The sequence below is a fragment of the Mesoplodon mirus genome (genome assembly GCF_964341445.2).
Source record: "Mesoplodon mirus genome assembly, chromosome: 18".
Lineage (NCBI taxonomy): Eukaryota > Metazoa > Chordata > Mammalia > Artiodactyla > Ziphiidae > Mesoplodon > Mesoplodon mirus.
Window position 1 is genome coordinate 49,304,997 of NC_138994.1, and position 24,948 is coordinate 49,329,944.

At 40.0% G+C, this 24,948-nt stretch overlaps 1 protein-coding gene across 2 annotated transcripts in view; it reads left to right on the forward strand.

Annotated features, from left to right (window-relative positions):
• Positions 1-24,948, forward strand: part of ANKFY1 (ankyrin repeat and FYVE domain containing 1) — a 74,328-nt gene that overhangs the window by 15,070 nt on the left and 34,310 nt on the right. For both annotated transcript variants that reach the window (XM_082604806.1, XM_082604807.1), the window contains exons 2-7: positions 1,473-1,665; positions 5,930-6,048; positions 16,583-16,718; positions 20,890-21,013; positions 22,142-22,291; positions 23,584-23,749. In XM_082604806.1, coding sequence (XP_082460932.1) covers positions 1,473-1,665; positions 5,930-6,048; positions 16,583-16,718; positions 20,890-21,013; positions 22,142-22,291; positions 23,584-23,749 — 888 coding nt within the window. The remainder of the gene's footprint in view (positions 1-1,472; positions 1,666-5,929; positions 6,049-16,582; positions 16,719-20,889; positions 21,014-22,141; positions 22,292-23,583; positions 23,750-24,948) is intronic.

Below are 24,948 nucleotides of genomic sequence, written 5' to 3' on the forward strand. Positions count from 1 at the left end.
CCAGAGGAGAGTGATGGGTTTGGAGCAGAGGTGGAGCGATTAAGCTTGGGTAGGAGGGAGATGGCCTCCCTGAGAAAGCGTGGGGTAGACGGGAGTAGTGGCTGGCACGGTGGGGCTCCGTGGCAGTAGCTCAGTTTTCTCAAGACACTGGCCAAGAATGCGGCAGATTGGGTGGGAGATGGGCTTGCGGGCGGTGTCAAGATTTGGAATATCTGTGGTGGGGAGTAGGGGGTGGATGGACCGAAGCCCAGAGAATGACCATAGCAGCACTGTGGTTCCCTAGATACGATGATTTATGCGTGGTTGCATGAATCCCCACCAAGGTTCCAGGTAAAGGAAGAGAGAAGTCTCTTGACTGCTTGCATCCTCAGGGGAGTCTTCCCTGATGTCCGAAGTTAAATTTCTTTATTATAGGTTCTCATAGCTCTGTTCTTTTCTTCTAGTACTCATTCGAGTTGTAGTTTTGCATTTGGTTGTTGGATTGTTATCTTAATTATAAAAATTTACTTTCCCCAGTAACTAAAAGCTCTGAGGAAAGATATGTCTGATTTTGCTTACCACTGCAGTGTCTGGCACCTCGTAGCTACTCGGTAAATGTTTGTTGAATTTAATGAATCAAATACAGTGGTTCTCAACCTTTTAAATCTGCCCCAGCACACCTGTGGAATATTACTTGCTTCCATCTGAACCGTTATTGACTGCCCTGAGGCTTCCCGAGGGAGGGCAGGTGTCAGGCAGTGTGGGGTAGTGGTTAATAGATCACAGGCCCTGGAATGAGAATGCCTGGGCTCATATCCCAGCCCCGCCTCTCACCAGCTTCGTGACCTTGGGCAAATTCTTCATCTGTGGCCCAGTGTCCTCATCTGAAAAGTGTGGCTAGTAATAGTACCTACCCCATGGGGTTGTCATGGATCTAGCATGAGAGTTCACGGAAAGCTTGTAGAGCAGCATGTGATGTGTAGAAGTTACTTATTACTACTAGTGGTTTGAAAAAGCCTCCCAAGTAATTTTGATAATCATTCCTGAGACTCCATATATTAAATATTGATCTTCAGGGAAACTGGGAAGAAATCCCTGGACTGTGATGGCACCCTGAAACAAAACCATTCTTGGTCTTGTAGGAGTATCAATAAGAAATAGGAATGTCACGTGACTACAGTTGACCCTTGAACAACTCCAGGGGCTAGGAACACCTACGTTCCGGCACGGTGGAAAATCTTGGTGTAATTTGTAGCCCTCCGAGACCTGGATTCCTCCATATCTTCGGATTCAGCCAACTGTGGATGGTGTAGTACTGTATATATTTACTAATGAAACATACCTGTGTGTAAGTAGACCCACCAGTTCAACCCCGTGTTCAGGGGTCAGCTGTAGTCATTTTGGTAGCCATCCTGGCTGCAGGATGAGGGATGAGTGGATGCTGTCTGCTTTACACCTGCTGTGGTAAACTTGATTTTTTGTCTCCCTTGCAGAGGAGGTGGCCAAGTTGGAGAAGCACTTGATGCTTCTCCGACAGGAGTATGTCAAGCTGCAGAAGAAATTGGCTGAGACAGAGAAGAGATGCACCCTTTTGGCTGCGCAGGCAAACAAGGAAAGCAGCAAAGAGTCCTTCATCAGCCGCCTGCTGACGATTGTGGCCGACCTCTACGAGCAGGAACAGTATAGGTAAGCTCCTGGCACTGGGCCAGTTTGGGGAAGCAAGCCCTTTTGCTTTATTCACAGGCTACATTGCAACTTCTCCTCTCTTATTGACTTTCTTCCCAAGTTTATTTCTCTCTAATAGTTGACCAGCCTTTAGTCTCTGGAATGTAAGCCCCTTGAGGCAAGATTTTGTCTCTTGTTTGCTGCTTATATTCAGTACAGAGTATAGGAGCGATAGTGATAGCATCGCTGGTATAGATAGGAATTAGCTTACAGGTCCAGGGATTCAGAGGGGAGAGGTCACTTTCTGCTGAGCTGGTCAAAGAGGGCATCTTGGAACGAGTGGGTAGTGTAGCATGATGGTTGAGGGTGGACTTTGGAGCCACACAGCCTGTGCTAGAAGCTCAGCTGGCCACTTACTGGCTATGTGACCTGGAGCTATATGACATGCCTCAGCCTCCTAATCTGTAAAATGGGGATAATAATACGACTGTTTACCTTAGGGTTGTTGTGAGGATTAAATTAATAAAATACTGTTTAAGCATTTAGAACAACAGTCTAGCATATAGTAAGTGCTCGGTTTTTAATTGTTATTACAACGATATTGTTATTAAATGAGTTTTGAGGTAAATGTTAAAGGCTGAGTAGGATTTGATAGATAAAGACAGTGATATTACTAGTAGAGGGAGTGGCTGAGAATAGGCTCAAACATGGGAACATGTGGAGGATTTAGAGGACAGTGAGGGGCCTATTTTAGGGTACATGTCCATGTAAGGGAGCACTGGGAGAGGTGGGTAAGGTAGGGTGGATTGGGGATGCCAAGGTGAGGAATTTGGACTTGATCCTCTAGGAAGTGTGGAACAGTGTTTTTGAGTTATAGGACTATCATAATCAAAGTGGTGTTTTAGGCAGATTAGTCTGGTAACATCGTATAGATGAAATTATAAAGAGACAAGAGCAGCCATGATGTTGTAAATAGTCCAGACCGGAAGTGATGAAGGACTGAGCTGGGATGTGGATGTGGAAAAGAAACATGGACATGAATGTGTGTGGAAGGAAGGACTTGCCTACTAGGGAGAAGGATGATTGGATTAGATGATTAAGTAAAATTTTGAAATTATGACATTTAAAATAGATCAAAATCCAGAATTGCCATCTACCATCTTAATCATTTCTAAAAGAAAAGAAAAATTTAATACCAAAAAAATAGGAAGTACATACTCTGAGTAAAGGACAGGGCTTTCTTTACATCTAATGGATGTATCTACTTGTAAAATATAGTTCATTGTCTTTTTTTTGTTTTCCCCCTCCTCTTTTTCCCATGGACAAGTGAGAACTTTGTTTACACTGGCCCCAGGAAGCCTGGCATTTCTATTACAGACATAGCTCTCCCACTGTCCAAGGCTCTTACCCTTCAGAATTCTCATAATTTACTTTCTGTAATATGTAACAGTTGATTGCATTCCTTGTTTAAAATTTTTTATTTAATTAATTAATTTTATTTAATTAATTAATTTTTGGCTGCATTGGGTCTTTGTTGCTGTGCGCAGGCTTTCTCTAGTTGCAGCAAGGGGGCTGCTCTTCATTGGGGTGCGTGGGCTTCTCCTTGCAGTGGCTTCTCTTGTTGTGGAGCACGAGCTCTAGGTGCGCAGGCTTAGTAGTTGTGGCTCGTGGACTCTAGAGCGCAGGCTCAGTAGTTGTGGCGCATAGGCTTAGTTGCTCCACGGCATGTGGGATCTTCCCGGACCAGGGCTCGAACCTGTGTCCCCTGCATTGGCAGGCGGATTCTTAACCACTGCACCACCAGGGAAGTCCCTGATTGCATTCTTATACTGTAGTCCTTCTAGGAGACTGGGACTGAGACTGGGCAGTCTCCTCTTCTGGCCACTTTTTACCTGGTCGGCTATGGTATGATCCCATGGTTCTGGTGGGTCTCTCTTCCTCTTCTAAAACCTGTCCTTTATCAAAAGAAAGCTGAATACCTTTGTTATCTACAATTGATAATCAGATGAGGAATGGAGACTTCAAAGAGGACTTACCTTTTGAGATGGGATAAGTGAAACTGGAATATCAATTCCTGAAGCAGATGCTCTTTTACCAAGATGGGGGGGGGGGAAACTTTGTCCCATGAACATGCATTTTGTTGAATTTAAATAGTGTTTTTATGTGTATTTCAGTAATTGGAATAACTGAAGAGTCAGTGTTAAAATTTTTAAATTGAGCGATGTGGAAGAAATTGGTGCATTTCTTTTATTCTTAAGTTCAGGAGGAGGCTTTGGTCCCATAAGACAGTTAAAAATGATGGTTATATGTAGTTATTTACTACCATTCTTTTAGCAAACAAACTTATAACTTTTCCTGTTTAAGTGTTTGATTGAGACACTCTAGCAAGAAGCTCTTTATTTATGTTTCCTCTCCAGTTGTTAAATCCTAGCATCCATATTTTAAAAGGAAATGCCTTTAATTGACTAGGATGAAATTTTTAAAAAACTGCTAGCCTCCTAATTGTTTCTGCATAGAGTCCTCATAGACTTGACCTGTCCAATTTTACATTTTTGAATCATATTTTTAAAAATTATTATTATTAGAGATTAGTGAAATCCTTATACTTATTTCTCTTTGAGATGTTAAGACTACAAAAGAAAAAATTTTGACTTGACATTCATGAATAATAGTAGGAATTTTACAGAAACATTCATTTTTATAATTTTGTGACTAAAGTCAGATTTGTGGCAGAAACAGTAAACAGTGGCTGTTCATTTACATTATTAGAATTTAATATTTTACAAATAAATTTAGAGTGTAAAAATTATTTGTGCTTTGTTTTCATTATATTTTTTAAACCTAATCATAGGATATGATATGAGACAGTTTTATCTTCCGTTTTAAATAGAATATCAATTCTATTTCTTCTTTATTAGTAGTGTTTTGTGTTAACAGTATTTTCTAATAGTTTGAAATAATAAGTACCCTGTTACTCTTTTGATCTAACATAATTAGTTGCAATTAGTTGCAACTTGGTTAGTTCTTTAATAGAAGTAGAATTGATATGCTTACATAATTATAAAGTGTGTTCTAGACGGTGCTTTTGTGGGGTAAAATGTGTTTGCATCAAGCGTTATATAGAAGCAGTATTCTGTTTGCATCTCCTTTTAAGTGGATGAGTCAATTCATGAAATAGTTTTTTCTCTCTCTCTCTCTCTCCTCCCTCCTTCCCTTTCTCTCTCTCCCTTTCTTTCTTTCTTTCCTTCCTTTCTTTTTTCTTTCTTTCCTTTCTTTCTTTCTTTTTTTCTCTCTCTCCCCCTCCCTTTCCCCCTCCCTCTCTCCCTCCCTCCCTCCCCTTCCTCCCTCTCTCTCTCTCTCTCTCTCTCTCTGTATTTAGTTTCTAAAACCTTTCCAACCTAACAAATTATTTTCAATGGGAATATGAAAATAAAAAGACATGCAGATACAAGCGGGATGATGCTGATTCGTGCCTGTGGATTGCTGCCAGCGTTGCCATTTGGCACATGCTTGTGTCAGCCCAGTAGGTCACCCTTAGGTTTTTGTTAACTGCCCAGATGCTTTCCCACCTTGGCATTTGACATTTCAGAGTTAAAAATAAATAACTATTTGGAAAGCTCTTTTCATGTAGTGGTATGGTAAGTCATACATATGGAAACATGTTTGAAAAAAAGATTTCTCTCACCCCATTTCTTTATAAATGGTTGAGTAAAAAATGGCCAATAATAGGTCTGAATGTTTCTGGTGAGAACAGGAGTGTAGATATTGGGTTTCATATTCTTGACTGCTTTGTCAAAGCTAATTTGTTCATGGTTTTTGGTTTAACCTTGCTTGAGCATTAATATAGTGTGGAGCATTGCAGCACCGTAGTCTCAGAGCTGTCATCACAATCTTTAATCTCTCTGTCTCTCTCTCCTGATGATTAATCTTGATTTTTTTCCTTCATAAAACCTCTTCTACTCTTTATATGAATATTAATAATCCTATGTATTGATAACTTGTAGGTTCACCATGTTGTGGGTGACATTAGGGAATGTCTTTGAGAGCAGAACATCCCATGTGAACTAAAGCTAGAAGTTAGAAATAGAAAACGTGTCTAGCAACATATTGTAAATATGAGCCATCAGAATTCAGTGGTAGCATAGAGAAATAATTTTGCTGTGATTTTTTTTTTCTTTTGCAGATGTATGTTGATCAGTCAATACTCATATATTTATCAGCTGTGAATCCTAGCTATACCTAGTTATAATGACATTTTATATCTGTGGGTATTTTTCTTCATCAGTGATCTGAAGATAAAGGTTGGGGGCAGGCACATCAATGCTCACAAGTTTGTCCTGGCGGCCCGCAGTGACAGCTGGAGTCTGGCCAGTTTGTCTTCCACCGAGGAGCTGGACCTGTCAGGTGAGCCTCTGACGGGCTGGGGACTCAAAACTCCCAGCACAAGAGCACTTGGCAGAAGGTTATGGTGTGTAATTTTGAAATATTTGTGGTTTAATGAACGTAGTAGAATACTTTTCTTGTAAATTGATGGTGACCATAAACTAGTTAAATAATTAGTGAATCAGTAGGTTGTACTTTGTGGACACTTCTGTGTAATATCTGGCTAATAAATCATAAATATTTGAGGATTTACAGTGTTCTTAGAATTTATATAATACGAATATTTATCCAGAAACTCTTTTCATAGAGTAGTATGTTATAAATATGGGAGCATGTGTAGAGAAAAATTTTTCTTCCACTCTAAGAAAAAGTCCTGCTGCTGTTCAGTTGCTTAAAATTTAATCATAGCTGCCAAAAGTACTTTTCCTGGTCTATAAGAACTGAATTCAGAAGTAACATTTATTCCAAAGAATAAGAATATTCTTTCTTTAACATCAAAGGATGACCATCAGTCTTCAGGATTTGAATAAGTGCATTGAGCTGTTTAATGTTATTATTTAATTGTTTTATGCCACAGTATGTTGTGTATAATTTGGGTAAATATGGTGGTTAAGTTAAACTTAAAAACATGGTTTTCAAAAGTTGATTTCAAAATTGCGTTTTCACTTAGTACTTGCCTAACAGCTGCTTAAAAAAAATAAAAAGAGCAAATTTTGAATTTAATTCTGCTATTAATAATCAAGAGAATTATAACATGTGGTAAGGAGCATACCCAGGCATTAAGATATGAGTTACTTGCAGAAGTGATTGACTGTGTGGAAAGTCTGATTTATGTCTTTGTTCAAAAGTTTTGCCAATTCAGAAGGTACTGTTTTCCATGTGTAGTGTTAGGAACACTGAGATGATTATAACACCATCCTTGCTATATGGAGCTCATACTCTGTTGGAGGAAATGGGCTGATAACAAATCATTTAAGGCCAGGGCTGTATATACAGTATATGATGGCTTTATGTCTAAGGTACAGAAGAGACTAACTTGGGCTGATAAGGAACGTGTCAGAGGTGGCCAACACCTGAGCAGTGTTGCACAGGTTAAATAGGCATTTATCTCAGGAATTTAGGGGGTAAATTGTCTGATGCTTCTCCACTGTGAGTGAACTCTGTCTCATGATCATTTCTAGGATTTAACCTGAGGTCCATAATTCATAGCTGTAAACACACAAATATTCATACATGCATATACATGAGCATATGCATTCATGCCTATAACTAAAACATCTACTTGGGAAACTGTCTTTACTGGAAGGACACCAGTCCACATGATTGAAATCTGAGCAGTTTTTCTTTTTTAAAAGTAAAATCTTTTGAAGCCTTATATCTTTGACCCCATATAACACAATTATGGATAACTTTTAAAACCCATTGGATCATGAGGTGTTCTTCGCAGTGCATGATAGGATCTTGATTACATGAACAGGTAGTTTTCAAAGACTAGTAGAGATAATAAAATATTGAAAATATTCAACTTTGTTAGAAAAATGTTTAGAATAAGTTATCACCTTTTGACACCTACAGTATCAAAAATTGATGATCCCAGTAGTTGTGAGGCTCATGAAACTGATATTCTTGCACATTGCCAGTCACATAATAAATGGGTGTGAAGGGTTTAGAAAGCAGTTAGACAGCTGAGCTATAAAATAGTCATACTTTTTTTTTTACCTCATCATCTGACTTCTGTCAGATGGATTCTGTTATAGGTAATTCAGACAGTGTAAATGTTTATCATGGTAAATGTAACTGTGAAATATTGCATACAACCAGAATGAGTGAATGGGAAAAATAAAATGTGACTGCTCCCCAGAACAAACAAAATTATGTAAGAACACAGAAAATTGCATTAATGTATGAAAAGCTTAAACATTGAACTTAAAATTTTGCTTTTACTTTTTTAGTATATTAGAACATTTAAGAGCTGGTTTAACACTATCTGTGACTATCTGACCACAAGATTGGATCACTGAGAAGCAGATTTTCTAGAGTTTAGGAAGGTATAATGTTAATGCCTTTAAATGTCCCTGAACATGCCTCCTGCTGTAAATAATCAGCATGGTTTGATCCGGGCTACAAGGTTTGCTTTCAGGAGTGAGCGGCTGCAGAGTCAATGTTTCTGGTGGCTTTGGTAAATCAGGCATCTACTAAGATAGCTGTAGTGGAGCTTATGGTATCTTTTCTTTTCTTTTCTAAGGGTTTTTAAATTTTATTTATTTATTTTTGGCTGCGTTGGGTCTTGCTGCGCGTGGGCTTTCTCTAGTTGCGACGAGCGGGGGCTACTCTTCATTGTGGTGTGCAGGCTTCTCATTGCAGTGGCTTCTCTTGCTGCAGAGCACAGGCTCTAGGCGCCCGGGCTTCAGGAGTTGTGGCTCTCGGGCTCTGGAGCACACGCTCAGTAGTTGTAGTGCACAGGCTTAGTTGCTCCGCGGCATGTGGGATCTTCCCGGATCAGGGCTCGAACCTGTGTCCCCTGCATTGGCAGGTGGATTCCTAACCACTGCGCCACCAGGGAAGCCCATCTTTACTTTTTATATTTGAAGCGTATCTTTGAAGGGTTCCAAGGAAGTGGTTGCATTTGTGGACCTGTTCATATTTGTGTGTCTTGTGCAGAGTCCTGCTGAGTTGCCTGGGTGGGCCTGAGTGTGATTACCTAAATCTGGTCTTGCAGCAACTGAAACTGCCTAAGAAGCCTGTGTGTTATACGATACCTGGAAGCACTACTGCCCATGGCTGCCTCTCCCCTGAGGGAGATTGGAAATAGGCTCTTGTAAACAAGTGTATAAATAGCATAAAAGCTGTGTTTTAAATGGTTGAACCTTTTCCACACTCATGAACTTAATAAAATCATTTTATGAATTTGTTGGTATTTTGTTTCTTCAGAATTAGTCCATTAATATCACAAATGCTGAGTGGCAGGCACTTTTTAAGGTACTAGGATTATAGCAGTGAACAAAATTAAATTCTTACTTGCATGGAACTTACATTCTTAGAGAGTGACATCCTAAGTCTCACATTTTCTTTGGAGGTTCTTGTGTAACTGATATTTCTTAAAATTCAAAATAAGCACAACTTTAATTCTATTAATTGTTATAAGAATTTTAGCACATGTTGATGAAGATACAGTAGGCATTATATACTAAGTGTTTAAAATGTATTTGGGTACATGAAAGTTTTCTTAACTCATACCTTGTTCAAAAAGTAAAATATTGGGCTTCCCTGGTGGTGCAGTGGTTGAGAGTCTGCCTGCCGATACAGGGGGCGTGGGTTCGTGCCCCGGTCCGGGAGGATCCTGCGTGCCGCGGAGCGGCTGGGCCTGTGCGTCCGGAGCCTGTGCTCCGCAACGGGAGAGGCCGCAGCGGTGAGAGGCCCGTGTACCACATGATGCAGTGACAAAGGCACAATCACTTCTGTAGGATTCTTGCCATAAATGCATGACCTCAATCTAATTATGGGAAAGCATCAAACTAACCCAAATTGAGGAGCATTCCACAGAATAACTGGCCAGTATTACTCAAATATGTTATGGTCATGAAAGACAAGATTAAGGAACTGTTAGAGATTGGAGGAGACTAAGGAGACATGATAATGCAATGCAGTGTGGTACCTCAGTTGGATTCTGGCCCATGAAAAGGACATTACTGGGATAATTGGCAAAGTTTGTAATTAGTTAATAGTATTGCATCGGTCCTAGTCACCTGGTTTTAATAATTGTGCTATAGTTATGTAAGATGCTAATATTAGGGGAAGATGGGTAGAGGGTATACGGGAATTCTACAACTGTTCTGTTAAGTCTGAAATTGTTTCAAAATATAAAGGTAAAAAGTATAAATTTGCTTTTTATTTATTGGTTATTTTAAGTATAAAGATGTTTATAAAGATACTGACTGATCAACTGGGAAGAGAAAGAATATAACTGTTAGCCCAACACAGTACAACAAATCTTGATGCCCAATATTTACTTCTTTATGAAGTAAAGCAGGTTGCTTCAGGCTAAATGGTTTGTTTATAGCCTCTCTATAGCGCTTCAGTAATAGCAGCTGACACTGAACCGTTCCAATGCTGTAGAATGGCTGTTTTGAAGCTAGAATTTCTTGCATGCTTCCTCCAGCAAAGATCTTATGGTTCCCTGGCATGAGAGTTTATGGTGAGTCATTCAGCTTTCCTGGAATGTGTCCTGTGTCCTGTCAAGCCATTCCAAAAACAGAAAGCATCCTCCTTCCCTCCTTTTCAGTCCAGTTAGGAAAACTACGCACCAAAGCACAGACATGGGAGGTTGCACTGTGCAGTTCCAGGAGCATCGGGTCCCAGACTCTGTGCTCAGGCACACTAAGGTGCTCCAGCAGACTCACAGGGACAACGGTATCTGTTAGATACCATGTGAACTGCTAGTTCTAGCTTGTTCAGTTTCAGTATTTTGAAGCTATCCATGGTGGTTTAAAATATGTCCCTAAATTATTTGTTATTCCTCCCTTCAAAGGAGGATCCTGAGTCCATTCCTCTTAAGTATAGGCTGACTGAGCTTGTAATTGATAACATATTACTGCAGAGATAGGTTCTTTGAAGGCATTGTGACTTCTTCCTTGCTCTGTCTTTTGGATGGCTCACTTTGGAAGAAGTTAGCTGCTGTGTCATGAGGACACTCAAACAGCCTTGTGGCCTCCTGCTAACAGCTGAGACCCCTTCCCAGAGATTCTCTTAGAGCTTCAAATAATCTGTGTTATCTGTGGTCATGTCCCCTTACTCAACCCTAACATGGCTTTTGTGTTTTTCTCTCTAATCTCTGTTTATGCTAAATTTGTCTCTGTGTTGGTTTAAAATAGTCTGTTTTAATAGTAATCATAGGAAATTTTTGTATAGCATTAACATGTGGTAGTTTACAGGTATTAACCCATTTATCTTTAGAATAACACTTTGAGGTAAGTACTATTGTTTATTCCCTCTTATAGATGAGGAATACATGATCATCTACATATTGAGCAATATATGCTTCCATCTATTGGCTAGTTTAAATAAGGTTGCAGTGAATATTGGTGTACAAATCTCTCTTCAGGAGCCTGCTTTCAGTTTTCTTGGGTACATACCCAGAAGTGGAATTGCTGGATCATATAGTAGTTTTATTTTAAATTTCCGAGGAACTGTTTTCTATACGGTCTGCACCATTTTACATTTCCCCCAACAGTGCACAAAGGTTCCAGTTTCTCCACATCCTCACCAGTACTTGTTTACTGTGTTTTGTTTTGTTTTGATAGAGGCTAGTCTACCAGATGTGAAGTGGTGAAGACTTGTTCGTTATATTTAGTTTGCAGTAGTTTGCTGATAATGTATCTAGATATGATTTTCTTCTTGTTTAGGGTACTCTGATCTTGAATCTAAAAATTTAGGTCTGTCACCAAATTAGGAAATAATTATCAAATTATTTTTCTTCCTTGATCTCTTCTCTCTTTCTGGACTCCAGTGACACATATACTAGACCCTTTGTTACTATCCAACAGGTCTCTTTGAGGCTCTCTCTTTTTTATTTTTCTCCCAACCTTTTTTTTTTCTGTTCTTCAGATGGGATACATTCTACTGATCTATCTTCAAGTTTACTGACCTCTTGCACTGCTGTTTTCATTCTGCTCTTGAGCCCACTGAGTATGTTTTTATTATACATATCATATTTTTCATTTCTATAATTTCTATTTGTTTCTTATAGTTCATACGCTGAAAAATTTTCTTTTAATTTCAAGGGTGTTTTCCTTTACCTCCTAGAGCATAGTTATACTAGATGTCTTCAAGTCTTTCATAAATTCCGTATCTGGGTCATCTTGACGTTAACATCTGTTGGTTATCTTTTCCCTTGAAAAATGGTCATATTTTCCAAATGTTTTTCTTTATCAAATGATTTTGAATTGTATCCTGGACATTGCCATTATGTTGTGTAGACTTTGGTCCTGTGTCATCCTTTGGAAAATGCTAAGGCTCCTTAGGTGCAAACTGCAGCTTCTGTTTCACCTTCTGTGGGTGGTGGTTCAAATATCACTTCAGTTCTTAAAGCTGGGCTAGGACTATTCCACGCATCAGTGGCTTAGAGGTGAGCCTGAGGCCTATGTGGCTTCATACACAGAATTAGGAGATCTCCTTCTCTGGTTCTCGTCACTCTGGGACTCTCCCCTGACCCTTCAGCGCCCTGGGGGCTCCTTTTCCCGTTTCATCTGACCAGAAAGGTGGAGTTTTTATTGGAGTTTTAGGCATCCTCGTGGTCACTACGGCAGTTTTCCTCCTGGACAGGTCTACCCTCAGGACAAAGCCATAAAGGGAAAAAAAACAATGGAGAAGCTCGTCCAGTGCAATTGCTTCTTCAAGGTTTGCCTCCCCCTACAATTCAGATGCTTTTGTTTACTTCAGAATCTTCTGGTAGCTGTTTTTGGTACACTGTCTACAGTTTTTAGCTATAATCGGCTAAAATAGCATGGGTTGTCACACTGCCATAACAGAACTAGACCCTCTATCCTTTTATTCCTTTTTGACACTAGGATTATTTAGAAGTACGGTATGGGGTTTATTTTTATTTCCAAGAAGTTATATTTAAGGGTACATCCTTAAACTGACTAAAGAGAGTGTTTATACTGATAAAAGATGTAGTCTATGGGAATCCCCTGGTGGTCCAGTGGTTAGGACTCGGCGCTTTCACTGCTGGGGCCTGGGTTCAATCCCTGGTTGGGGAACTAAGATCCTACAAGTCCTGCCGTGTGGCAAAAAAACAAAAAAGACACAGTCTATCATGATTTTTAAATTTTATGAGCTAAAAACTTTTTGTAGAGTGGATGAAGAAAAAAATAGTTGAAAACTCAAAGACAAACCAGAGTCATAGTAGGAGATTCAAAACACCTTTCTCAGATTTGACAGATTGAATAGAGGATTTAAGTAACAAAATTAATTTCCTCAGTATGCTTCATTTAATGGTTACTTGTGTACAGAGAAGTTTATTCCCATTCTTTCCAAATGTCTTATAAAACATTTATTTAAAATCAGACCAAAAAAAAACCCAAAAGCCAACTAGGTCACATAGAAAATTTCAAGTTTCCCAAAGCGTATATGCATCGTGGACTACAGTGAAGTCGGAAGGTTGGGTGTTACCTTCTTTTCATCCTTGCAGTCACAAATTTTTACCAGCTTCTGCGCTGGGCCTGATGAGGGGGTGACGGCTTCTAGCAGCAGATATACCAGGCGAGTCATGGATGCAAACTGGTTTCACTTCTCAGAGTCTAATCTTTTTAAAGGTAACTTCTGGTTTATGGGGTCATCTGACTTTTATAGCCACTTGCTTACGTAGATTGGAAGCAGATAGACTGAATCACTTGCCTAAAAGTACACAGTTGGAAGCACATACCCTTCTGGTTCATTGTTCTCTGCCCACCTTATACCACGGGCTGCTTAGTCTGAGTCTCAAAATGGATCTATTCTCAGTTTATTTTGGAGATTAAGGGAAGAGTCAAGGCAGGAGTGGGAAAGTTTGGTGATCACTTGGATCTTATTTTATTTGAAATTTTGAGGGCTTCCAGGACGTCCCTGCTGATGTGGTTTTTAAGAAAACTAGATTTTGGTTTGTCAACCGTACAGGTCAAATTTATTTGTTTGGACAATTAGGGTAAGAGTTATTAAAGGAAACCAGCCAAATTTTAAAACAAAATTAATTAAAGAAACTACCACAGAGAAGATATTTGAGGGTTGTGGTGTTGGGGATGCTCTCATCATTAGGAATAAGCTATCTTTCCAAAATAAGGCTGTATGAGCCGAGTGGTGGTATACGGGCAGACCTCGGAGATATTGCTCGGAGATAAGGTTCAGTCCCAGACCACTGCCATAAAGAGCAAAAATTGTAACAAAGTGAGTCACATGAATTTTTTGTTTTCCCAGTGCATGTAAATGTTATGTTTACACATAGCCTATTAAGTGTGCATTGCCATTATGTCTAAAAAAACAATGTACATACCTTAATTTAAAAATACCTTATGGCTAAAAATTTCTAACCGTCATCTGATAACACAGGGTTACCATAAACCTTCAATTTGTGAAAAAACACTATCTGCAAAGTGTGATAAAGTGAAGTGTAATAAAATGAGGTCTGCCTGTACACAGTTTTGGCATTTTTGGTGACTCTGGACAAATTGCATGGCCTACATATTTTTTCTTTTCATTAAGAGACTACTGAGGCATTAAACCCAGTTTACAAAGCTAGCTTAGAATTTCACTGTTTCAAGATCTACTTTGTGTACCTTAGACAGCTTAGTTGAAGTACTTCTTCAAGTAAATTGTTTAAAGAAATCGAATTAGATTTTCATCTGATTTTAAAATGTTTTTCTCTCTCTTAAGACATTTAAAAAAGTATTATTACTACATCGGCAGGTAGGAGAGAAAAGAAAAAAAATAGACCTTAACCTAATCACTGTTAGCATTTTTTTTTTTTTTTTTCTTTTTTTTTGCGGTATGCGGGCCTCTCACTGTTGTGGCCTCTCCCGTTGCGGAGCACAGGCTCCGGACGCGCAGGCCCAGCGGCCATGGCTCACGGGCCCAGCCGCTCCGCGGCATATGGGATCCTCCCAGACCGGGGCACGAACCCGTATCCCCTGCATCGGCAGGCGGACTCTCAACCACTGCGCCACCAGGGAGGCCCACTGTTAGCATTTTGATGCATTATTTTTCACTGTTTTTTTTTCCCGCCAATTACACCTTTTTTTTTTTTTTCTCCTTTTACTATCTGGCTACTTAAGCGGGTGATGGTGAATTAATATGGTTGCAAGTTAATCAGGGGCCTTCAGTTTCACTCACTTGACATTACTCTCTTCAACCCTCTCCTCCCCACTAGAGTTGGAAGAGAAGGGGTTAGTAAGAACCATTCAGTTGTTGCCTAATTACTAAGTTAATGGGATGTTCCTGTTCTACATTCCACCTTTCCTAGGTAATCAAGAATTGAGTATAGTTTCTTAAACCTTAGCAAGCGGAAAAAAAAAAAAAAAAAAGAAAGAAACCTTAGCAAGCATCAAAGTCACATGAAGGACTTGTTAAAACACAAATGCTGGGCCCCACTCTTATAGTTTCTGACTCAATAGATGAGGGTGGGCCTGAGAATAAGACTTTCTAACACGTTTCCAGATGGTGCTGATTCTGTTAGCCCAGGACCACAGTTGAGACCTATTGGTGTGTAGACCATGATTTTTTGAGTGATCCTCTGACCATCACTGACCTCCTTCTGATTAACCAAGAGTTGATTTTAGTTGAAATCATAATTTAGATATTTTACATTATGATTTTCATCTCAAGCATTTCCCCAAGTTGCTGTAAAGCATTTTAACTTAAAAAACTACACAAGTAATGCATGTTCATTAAATAAAAATCAGGGAGAAAAGAAGCTAAAAGAAAAATTAGTTACAAATTCCTCCAGGTCAATACTTTTAGTGTATGTCTTTCCAGTCTCTCAATAGATAGACAGACAGATGGACAGTCTCTCTGTGGTCATACACCCAGAATGTCTTCAATTTTGTCTGATCTTGGAAGCTAAGTAGGGTCGGACTTGGTTAGTACTTGGATGGAAGACAGACACAAAACTATGTATGTGGTTGTGTGTGTGTGTGTGTGTATGTATGTGTATACACATATATACACAGACAAATATATATAACAAAAAGTGAGATCATTTAATACATGTATTTTTAGTTATGTAGTTTTTTTACTTGCTGTGTAGTGAATATCTTTTTATGTTGAATATAGATCTAAATAATTTTAATTGATGCAACATTTTCCAGTTCATACTCTAATTTATTTAATTAGTTCTCTTAAGAGTTTTGCTCCAGCTTTTCATTATTAAAAATAATACTGCATTGACTATCTTATGTTTCTCTGTATTTGCTTAGTTATTTTCTTAGGATAATAATCTACATGTATGATTGCTGTGTCAAAGGTTATGCACTTCCCTGGCAGTCCAGTGGTTAAGACTCTGCTCTTCCACTGCAGCACAGCCAAAGGAAAAAAAAAAAGGTTATGCACTTCTAAGAATCTTTGCTAGTCTGAGAAACAAAAAAAGTATTCTAGTTTAAGTTTATATTTAGTTATCAGTAAGGTTTATTGGCCATTTTATTTATCTTTGTGAATTATCCTATTTATATCCATTGCTGATACTTCCATTGAGTGTCCATCTTCTCATTTTTATTTGTAAGATCTTTTTATTAGAATGTAAACTCTTTGCCATATGTTTAAAATAGTTTCCCCCAGTTTATTTGACTTATATCTTTAATAGGTTCATTTCCCCCACCTACTGCCCCGTGCCGAACTTTTAACGCTTTTCTGGAGTCAGATGGTACCCAAAATGCTTAATTACCATTTTTAATGGCTGTGTGATATTTCTTTGAATGGGGTCTACCAGAATTTAGTTTATTATCCTCAACTTTTAGGGGTCCTCAAGAAGGCCTGAGTATGTCATCTGTGCTTTGTTTTCAAAGTTTTTCTACTTCCTTTCTTTAACCAGATGCTAACCCTGAGGTGACCATGACAATGCTTCGCTGGATCTATACGGATGAGTTGGAGTTCAGAGAAGATGATGTGTTCCTGACTGAGCTGATGAAACTAGCTAATCGGTTTCAGCTACAGCTCCTTAGGGAGAGGCAAGTCACAGCAGATATATTCAAGCACCTCAGATGGTGGTGGCTGAGCTTTAATTATGCCAAGCTCTGGGAAAACAGCTGCTTCTGCTAATGTAAATAACTTTTGCAAGGTGTTCTTTTAAACGCAATAGTGGGGAGAGAATTTTATCTCCCTTGCTTTGTGTTATCTTGTAAGCTAAATTTTGCCAAAGCTTTTAGGTATTCTCTTTTCTTTCACTGGTTTATTACCTGAGATTACATAGCTGTGTGAACTGATGAACTGAATATGAAATAATATAATCCAATGTCCAACGCCTCAACTTTCCCTCCTATACCATTTCCTTTTGACATTTTATTCTACTTTCTGATACATCTACTTAGAAGGAGTTCTTGGTCATATTCTCTTGTTAGAAACACATTAATGACTAAATTAGTACATGAGAATCTGCCTCAGTAAGTTTCATAGTGTTTCTGAGGTCTCACTTCATTTGTTAACTGCTTTTTAGGTTCCAAGGAGATAGCCTCCTATGGTTTTTATATTGCATTTTCTCTGTTGCTCTCCCGAGTTGGCCTTTATAACAGCAGAAAACAAAACGTTCACCAGACGATATCAAGCAAAATGCCCTTTAGTTTTTGTTGGAGATATGGCCCTTGGTAGTCAGCTTGGTAGATGGAGCGTCTTTTTATGTCACTTAGTAATCTTTTGTATTCTGCATGCGTGAAGGAATGGCTTTTTTCCTGGGTGGGTGGAGAGGTAGTTTCAGCTATCAAGAGGCATTCCACTTGTTGTGTTGCCCTCAGTGAGTCAAGAGAGACCTTACTACTAGAGCTGCTTTTTCTGTTTTCATTATGAGGCTGATGTTTCCCCTGAGATGGCCCACTGTGCCCCACATGTGTCAAGTACACAGGTTGCTCCTGACTATCTGTGATTGATGTGGGCTTGAGTGCATTTTAATACCTAAATCCAATAAGTAAAAAAAAAAAAACAAACAAGCGGGTCTAAGGTTTGTAGGTACATATAGTATTAGGTTAGCAAAGATAACTTTACTGTCAGGGCCTTTCTTTGGGTGAGTTTTTGAATCATCTGAGAGTGAAATGAGAATAATTTTAATTAGATTGAGTGTGATTTATATCTACTTTTTCCCCCCCAGATTTCCTGAGCTTTCTCCCATTGACCTTGTCAAACTTGCTTGTAAATTAAATTGCTTTGATAAAAGTGCCCTGTAGTTTGGAGTAGTTTAGATAATTGTAATCTGTGTAATGGATTCTTTAATTAGAATGTTTGTTGTTTATTGACTGATTAGGCTTCATAACTGTCAACATTACCAGATGCTCAATGTTGTATTGTTGGATGTGGGCATTAAGTTTATCTGTCATGGCTTTGTTAAGGGCTGGGATGGAAGAGACCCAGTAGCGGGTTCAATTGTTGGCTTTTGAAAGGTCACAGAGCGCCCACTGCTGTCTGCAGGAGAAATTACACATTTGAAATAGTAAGTGAAAGGGCCCAAACACAAATGTGTGAAGCCGGTGTTGCTCATTTTTGTAATGTAGGGGTCTTGGTGGTTTGGGAATGCTATCACCAGTTTGATGAAAAGGAAGTTTTGGGCATAAGCATTATCAGGAAAATACTCTTAAAAAAGGAGAGAATTAATGGCGTATGCTAACAACTGACAGTTTATATAATTTTTTCCTGATTATTAACTACATATTCAGTTCATGGTATTTAGAAAGTATAGAATGATATAAAGAAAAAAAGTAAATCGTCTGTAATTCAACCACTGTTAACCTTTTGTTGTTCATTCTTTCAGTAAATTTTCTGCCTTATGTTCACACACGGGATTGATAAAAAACTAGACAGGAGTTTGTGGGATGCTTGAGCATATGCTTGACTTTGTACTTTAAAAATTAGGTTTATCATTTTTGTGCATCTGTGTCCTTCTTGTACTCTAAAATTAAAAATGTGTATTAACAGCAACAAAATCCCTTTAGAGGAAAGTTAGTCTGCCTTGCTACTTTTCAAAGAGAAGATATGAACTGAGAATCTGAGTTTTTAGATATAATTACATGTTCTTCGGATGTGTAAATCATGTCAGTTACTATTTATAGGCTATCCAAATAGTGAATGGCACTCTGGGGATCCCAGCATTTAGTGAAAATGAAGTGTCTGCCAGTTGTAACAAAACATCTGTCTTCATGCAACATAGTTGAGTATCTTGATGTGGTGTATTTTGGCAGTAGTAAGGAGAGGAATAGAATTTTCAGGCTCTCAGCATTTGTCTGTAAAAATGCTTTGTAAAGTCAGTACTCCCTGAGATCACACCATGTTTTAGGACATTAGGATATTTGTCACTGTAAAAGTGGTAAAAGTTTCACATACCTGAAAAGAGGACTTTTCTCCTGGCTTGCTCTGATTTCATAGCCTGGGTCAGAATAACTTCAAACATTGCTGTCAGTCTGCTAATAGTTTGGGGAAACTAGTGGTACAGACAGCAGAGGCTCAGAAATAGAACATTGTTATTCATTATTATAGTAACTTATTTAGATACTGTGACAATTTGATTTAGAAGTGCCCTGGGGGAGATGCTTCTTCACACCAAGCTGTGTAGCTTAAAAACAAAGCACTTAAGCACAGGTCTTGGAATAAAATGGGTGCCTGCATTTACTGCCAGATGGAGAAATGACTCCACGATTATTCTTGCTCCTAGCCTAAGGTCTCATTGGTGAGGTTTAGAAAGTTTGTTCCCCGTTCTTCCCAGGTCTTTCTCATGACTTTCTTCCTTTCCTCCCCCATCTCCCACTGTCCACTTGGTATCCAAACCTCACCTGTTAGAATTGGGAGTTATCCGCTAGCCAATCAGTTATTCTTATTTATAGTAGTACTGAAACCCATTCGTATTAGTTATTAAATTATGCAGCTTCCTTGAGAAGGACCTCAGCTTGCAAGCAAGCATACCTCCTGTGTACCTCAGACTGTGCAAGACTTACATAGTTTTCCTTTATCTTGGAAAACACAGAGATCCCCTAAACCTCTGAGATAGAGTAATGTCTCACAGGGGAGGAGGTGGGGTCACAGGGAGCTTGTATAGTTTGGCCCCTCAAATTCCGTGGGCCTCAACTCAGGTCTTTCTTACCTCACGGTTCACTTTGCGTTCAGCACTGTATGCTGCCTGTGTGATCAGAGCGTGGTTTTTGTGGGAGCTGGGGACAGAAGCAGCGGTGGGGTGTCAGGGGATACCTGATGCCACGTTAGGCCTCTCGACTGCCCTTGGAGGGGAACCTGATTTGCAGGGAGATGCTCAGGCAAAGGAGATGGGAGGGCCATGTCACCTGCCTCCTTCCCCCGGGCCCTGTGCTGTGGAGACCCACCAAGGTTTCCAGGGATCCTGGGGCAGTGGAAGTGTGGGCCTTCCCAGTGCTGCATCTTCTAGTCTAGGACATGCGTGTGCCTGCTTTGTGCCACCAGAGGCCTGCGTGCAGCCCTCCCTTCCCTGATGTAGTCGGGGCTCTTAGTGACTGTGAGGGTCTTGTTACTGTCGCTGTTGTTGTCATGTTGTCACCAGGCTCTGTGGGGCCTCCGTTGTAGCCATGCTTCTCTGTCTGGTGTACCGTAGTTTGACTCTTAACTCAGTTGTTTCTGTACATGATAGATTTTTAAAGTGGGCTTTCTAAAATCAGCTTTATTGAGTTATAATTCACATACCATATAGATCGCCGTTTGGGGAAGACTTTTAAGGAGATATCCATTTATTGAGGCATAGAGCCTCATATTTGAAGTGATTTCTAAGCCACACTGGTTGCATGATAGAGCTGTGCTAGTGGGAACTGCAAACATGTCCCATACAATTAAATACCAAAGGACCGAATTTGATGCATTGCATGTTTGATATTACAATTGCCTGTGTGGTATGATTACCGAGTTTCACGTGATTACTTTCAAGGCAGTTGGGGGGTTATGCTTAACATATTTATTTACAGATTATTTCAGTTCTGACCAGAATGAGCAATATAATAATGAAATTCTAGGACTTATAAAATATAGTAACTCAGCTACAATTCATTCGTAGCTGCTTTGCTTAAACCTTACACTTTAGTGCTATTGGACATGGCCAGGCAGTACACAGATGATTGCTTTGGTTAGTTTATGAATAAATTGGTCCTAATAATACTGTTGATCATTAAAATTGTCTCGTAGATGTGAGAAGGGTGTGATGTCCCTGGTGAATGTCAGGAACTGTATCCGCTTCTATCAGACTGCGGAGGAACTGAATGCCAGCACGCTGATGAACTACTGTGCAGAAATTATTGCAAGTCATTGGGTGAGTGTGAGACTGAGAGGTGTGGAAAAGCACCTTCACTGGAAGTCAGAAGACTGGGGCTTGGGACCTGCTTCCATAGAAAGATAGCTCTCTGGCCCCTCATTTCCTCTTATAACAAAATTGAAGGCTAAGTAGTCACATTGGATGATCTGTGAGATTCTTTTGGGCTCTAAAAGTCTCATAGTTCTGATTTCGCAGTAGAGGAGCAGAAGATAGCTCAGGTCAAGAAGCAGGCTTGGGACGGAGGGACACAGGCCTGCTTTACCCTCCACTGCAGGAGTGGCGGCTGAGCCCCGGGAGTGGGTGCTGCTGTAGGGCCAGCAGACCTGCCGTGCTCGTGCTTGGCAGCACCCCTTCCGGGCTTTCCCTGCCTTCTCATCGTGTGGAGGCCATTGTTAAATTTACGTAGGCCCTTCTTAGGTAGCTAAAGACAGGTTTTGCATTTCTTTGTTGTTGTCTGTTTTGCATTTTTCAGAAAATCATGGCTAGGGCTATGTTTATAACCTAGTTTCTGCAAATTGTTCGGTACTCAACAGCATTATGAGAAAAAGTGTCTTAAAGAACTGGATTTTAAAGAATTGAAACAGGAACGGTAACCTTTCTGCTAAAGTAGGTAGAAACTTAGAGATCTGCAGCAGTAGAGAGCGATGGTGACTCAGTGGACTGAATTGTTTGTGGAAGTTCTGATTAATTCTGTAACTGTCTCCTTTGTGGGGTTGAAGGGGAGGACTCTGTTCTCACGGGGAGGGCTCCTTGTGACTTCGTCCTTGTGGAGTGTCCGTGTTGCCTGTGCTTTACCGTCTCACCCAGAGGCAGGGCAGTGCTGTGGTGAAGACTCCTCGCTCAGCCGGTGGGCCTCTGGGCTCCAGATCCCGGCTTGGCCGTTCACTCATTGTGCGAGCTGGGCACGCTAATTAACCTGTTTATGCTTTACTTTCTTCATCTGTGAATGGGGATAATAATAGTACCTACCTCTTTGGGTTTTCATGAGGATTAAATGAGTTGGAAAATGTTAAGCCCTTTAACATAGGGCCAGACACATTCCAAGGGCTTCTTAAGAAATGTCAGTTGTCGTTATTGTTGATATGTTGAATCTGTTCTGCTTTTCACTGTCTTTTTCATCCTTAGGATGACTTACGAAAGGAGGACTTCAGCAGCATGAGTGCTCAGTTGTTATACAAAATGATCAAGTCCAAGACTGAGTACCCATTACATAAAGCTATCAAAGTGGAGAGAGAAGATGTGGTCTTCCTTTATCTAATTGAAATGGATTCACAGGTACTATACCTTTTCCCCAAACTATACTTCTCTTGTTCTTCTCTGCAGTGCTCCTCACTTTCTCTGAGCCATTGCTGGCACAGTCTTTAATGTACATATTTCTACTAGTAGCTTGTCCAAAGCAGTCTGAGCTTTTCCTATCATGCTTTCCAGTATTCTTCCAGCCTCTGCCCACTGCCCACTTCCAAAGGCACATCCACATTTTTAGATAGTTGTTACGGCAGTACTTAACTTCCAGGTACCAAAATCTGCTTTAGTTTTTCATTTGCTACTGTAAGAAATTACCACAAACCTAGTGGCTTAAAACAACACAAATTTATTATCGTATAGTTTTGTAGCTTGGAAGTCCAGTCCAGGCATCACCCATCTAGCAGTCAAGGTGTTGGCAGGCTGTGTTCCTTTCCGGAGGCTCTAGGGAAGCCTGCTTGTTTGGGTTGTTGGCAGAATTCAGTTCCTTGGGATTATAGGACCAACATCCCCATTTTCTTCTGGCTGTCAGCTGAGTCAGGGCCATTCTCAGCTTCTAGAGGCCACCACATTGCCTTAGCCCGTGGCCCCCTTCCTCTGTCTTCAAAGCCAATAGTGGCAAATCAAGTCTTTCTCGTGTCACAACTGTCTGACCTACTCTTCTGCTTCCCTCTTTCACTTTTAAGGACTCATGGGATTAGATAGATTGGGCCCTCCTGGATAGTCCAGGGACACTCTCCCCATCTCAGGGTCCTTAACCGTGATCACATCTGCCAAGTGCCTTTCATTGTGTGAGGTGACATAGTCACAGGTTCGGGGGATTAGGATGTGGACATCTTTGGGGGCTGTTATTCTGCTTACCGCACTGCCTTAGAAGAAATGTAGCTGCTCTTGACAGATGGCTGTGTCGTGTGTTTTATCCTGGGTGTCCAGGGTGTGGGGGAGGCATTAAACTGCTAGGAGGAATTAGATAGTTAAGCCACAGTCTTCTGTGAAAATGTGAGCTGTTTCCCATCAGGCTCTCTGAACTTCTGTCCTGACACTTGTGTTCCTACAGCATTCTCTGCATTTCCCCCTTGTACTGGCTTCCATGGTGTTTGCACCTGCTCTGTGATCCCCGTTAGTCCTGGGCTCCCTGAAAGGCATGAGCCCTGAGGAGGCCAGAGAGAAGTTTGTGAATTCAATTGAATTTGGAGAGTAAGCTATAGTAAGTTATAGGACTAAAAATTGACATTTGTGTGAGATGATTTTTAAGAGTCAAGGTGTGAGAGATTTAGTTGTATTCTCTACTGGATGGGTGCTGATTTACAAATTTCTCTGTGCAGCTCCCTGGGAAGCTGAATGAGTTGGATCATAATGGAGATCTTGCTTTAGATCTAGCCCTTTCACGACGACTAGAGAGTATCGCCACCACTCTGGTTAGTCACAAAGCTGACGTGGACATGGTGGACAAGAATGGCTGGAGCTTGTTACATAAAGGCATCCAAAGAGGTAGGAAGAAGCGTATTTTATATTTTTTGCTGTGGGCAATTTTACCTTTATCCAGGTAACTTTTGAAGACTGTCTGACCCTGTTCCTGTTCCACAGATTCTCAAAGGCTTCTTGAGTCTGTACTTGCAGGCTGCATGATTTAGAATTTGTGATCAGTGGGTCAGAAGAGAGATGGAAGAGTTATTGCCTTATGCCTTGTTGGTTAGGCTCTTCAGAGTGTCAGCAGGACCCCCAGAAGAAGGCTAAAAGAAGGCTAGAAGGCTAGAAAGATGGTATTTATAGAAAAAGTACCTTTTACTTGTAAGCAATTGATGTGTTATTTGCTTATTCAATACATCACTTTCTCCAGAAATTGTGCTAGGAAGACTTTACTTGTATCAGTTACTGTAAGAGTATCAAGAGCACGAATATTTAAACATATTCTTGGATTCAGAGTTTTCACTTTTACAGAGTAGACTTCTTATAGATCATGACAAAGTGATAAAGTTTCATTTTGTTCTTGGGAAGTTATTTGAAATTGTAGCTGTGTTTGAGTACATTGTCATTAGTAGTGGGAAGCTATGTAAGTGATAGAATTACGATCAAAACATTTTCACCTTATTGAATTAAAGGGAAACAAGTACTAGTCTTTTGTTTTTCCCATGGTCTTAATAATTCTTAAGTCCCAAATGGATCCTGCCTGACTCTACTTTGCAGTAGTCATTTTTTTGACAGAGTGAAAAGCTATATAGAGGTAGAGTTCCAGTATGGAAAGAAACCTTTCAAATGTCTCAAAGCCTTCATTTTGTAGAGGGATAGATGACTTGATTGAAGTACTTGGCTGTGGCCACTTTTTTGTTCACATGTGGACATCAAAAGCAGAATACATGTAATGGTTTCCCCATATCTTAATCATGTATGTTTAACCTTCCAGTTGTGCATTATTACAATGTTATTATCTCTGCTACACTTTTACCATTCACAAGTTGCTCCTAGTTGGTGGAATGCAGTTACTTCAAATAAGGTCCTGTTGCAGCTGTGGCTTTGCCCTTTTTGGGCATAGGTTTTAATATAAATATCCCTCTAAGTCATGTGTTAGAGTGTTAAGCATGCTGGCTGATGGAGAGGAAAATTTTGTTCATCATTGGGAAGGAAATCCTTAGAGTATGTCAGTGTCAAGAGCAGATGCATTTTTCCCAAGCACCACTCCACACTGTGCA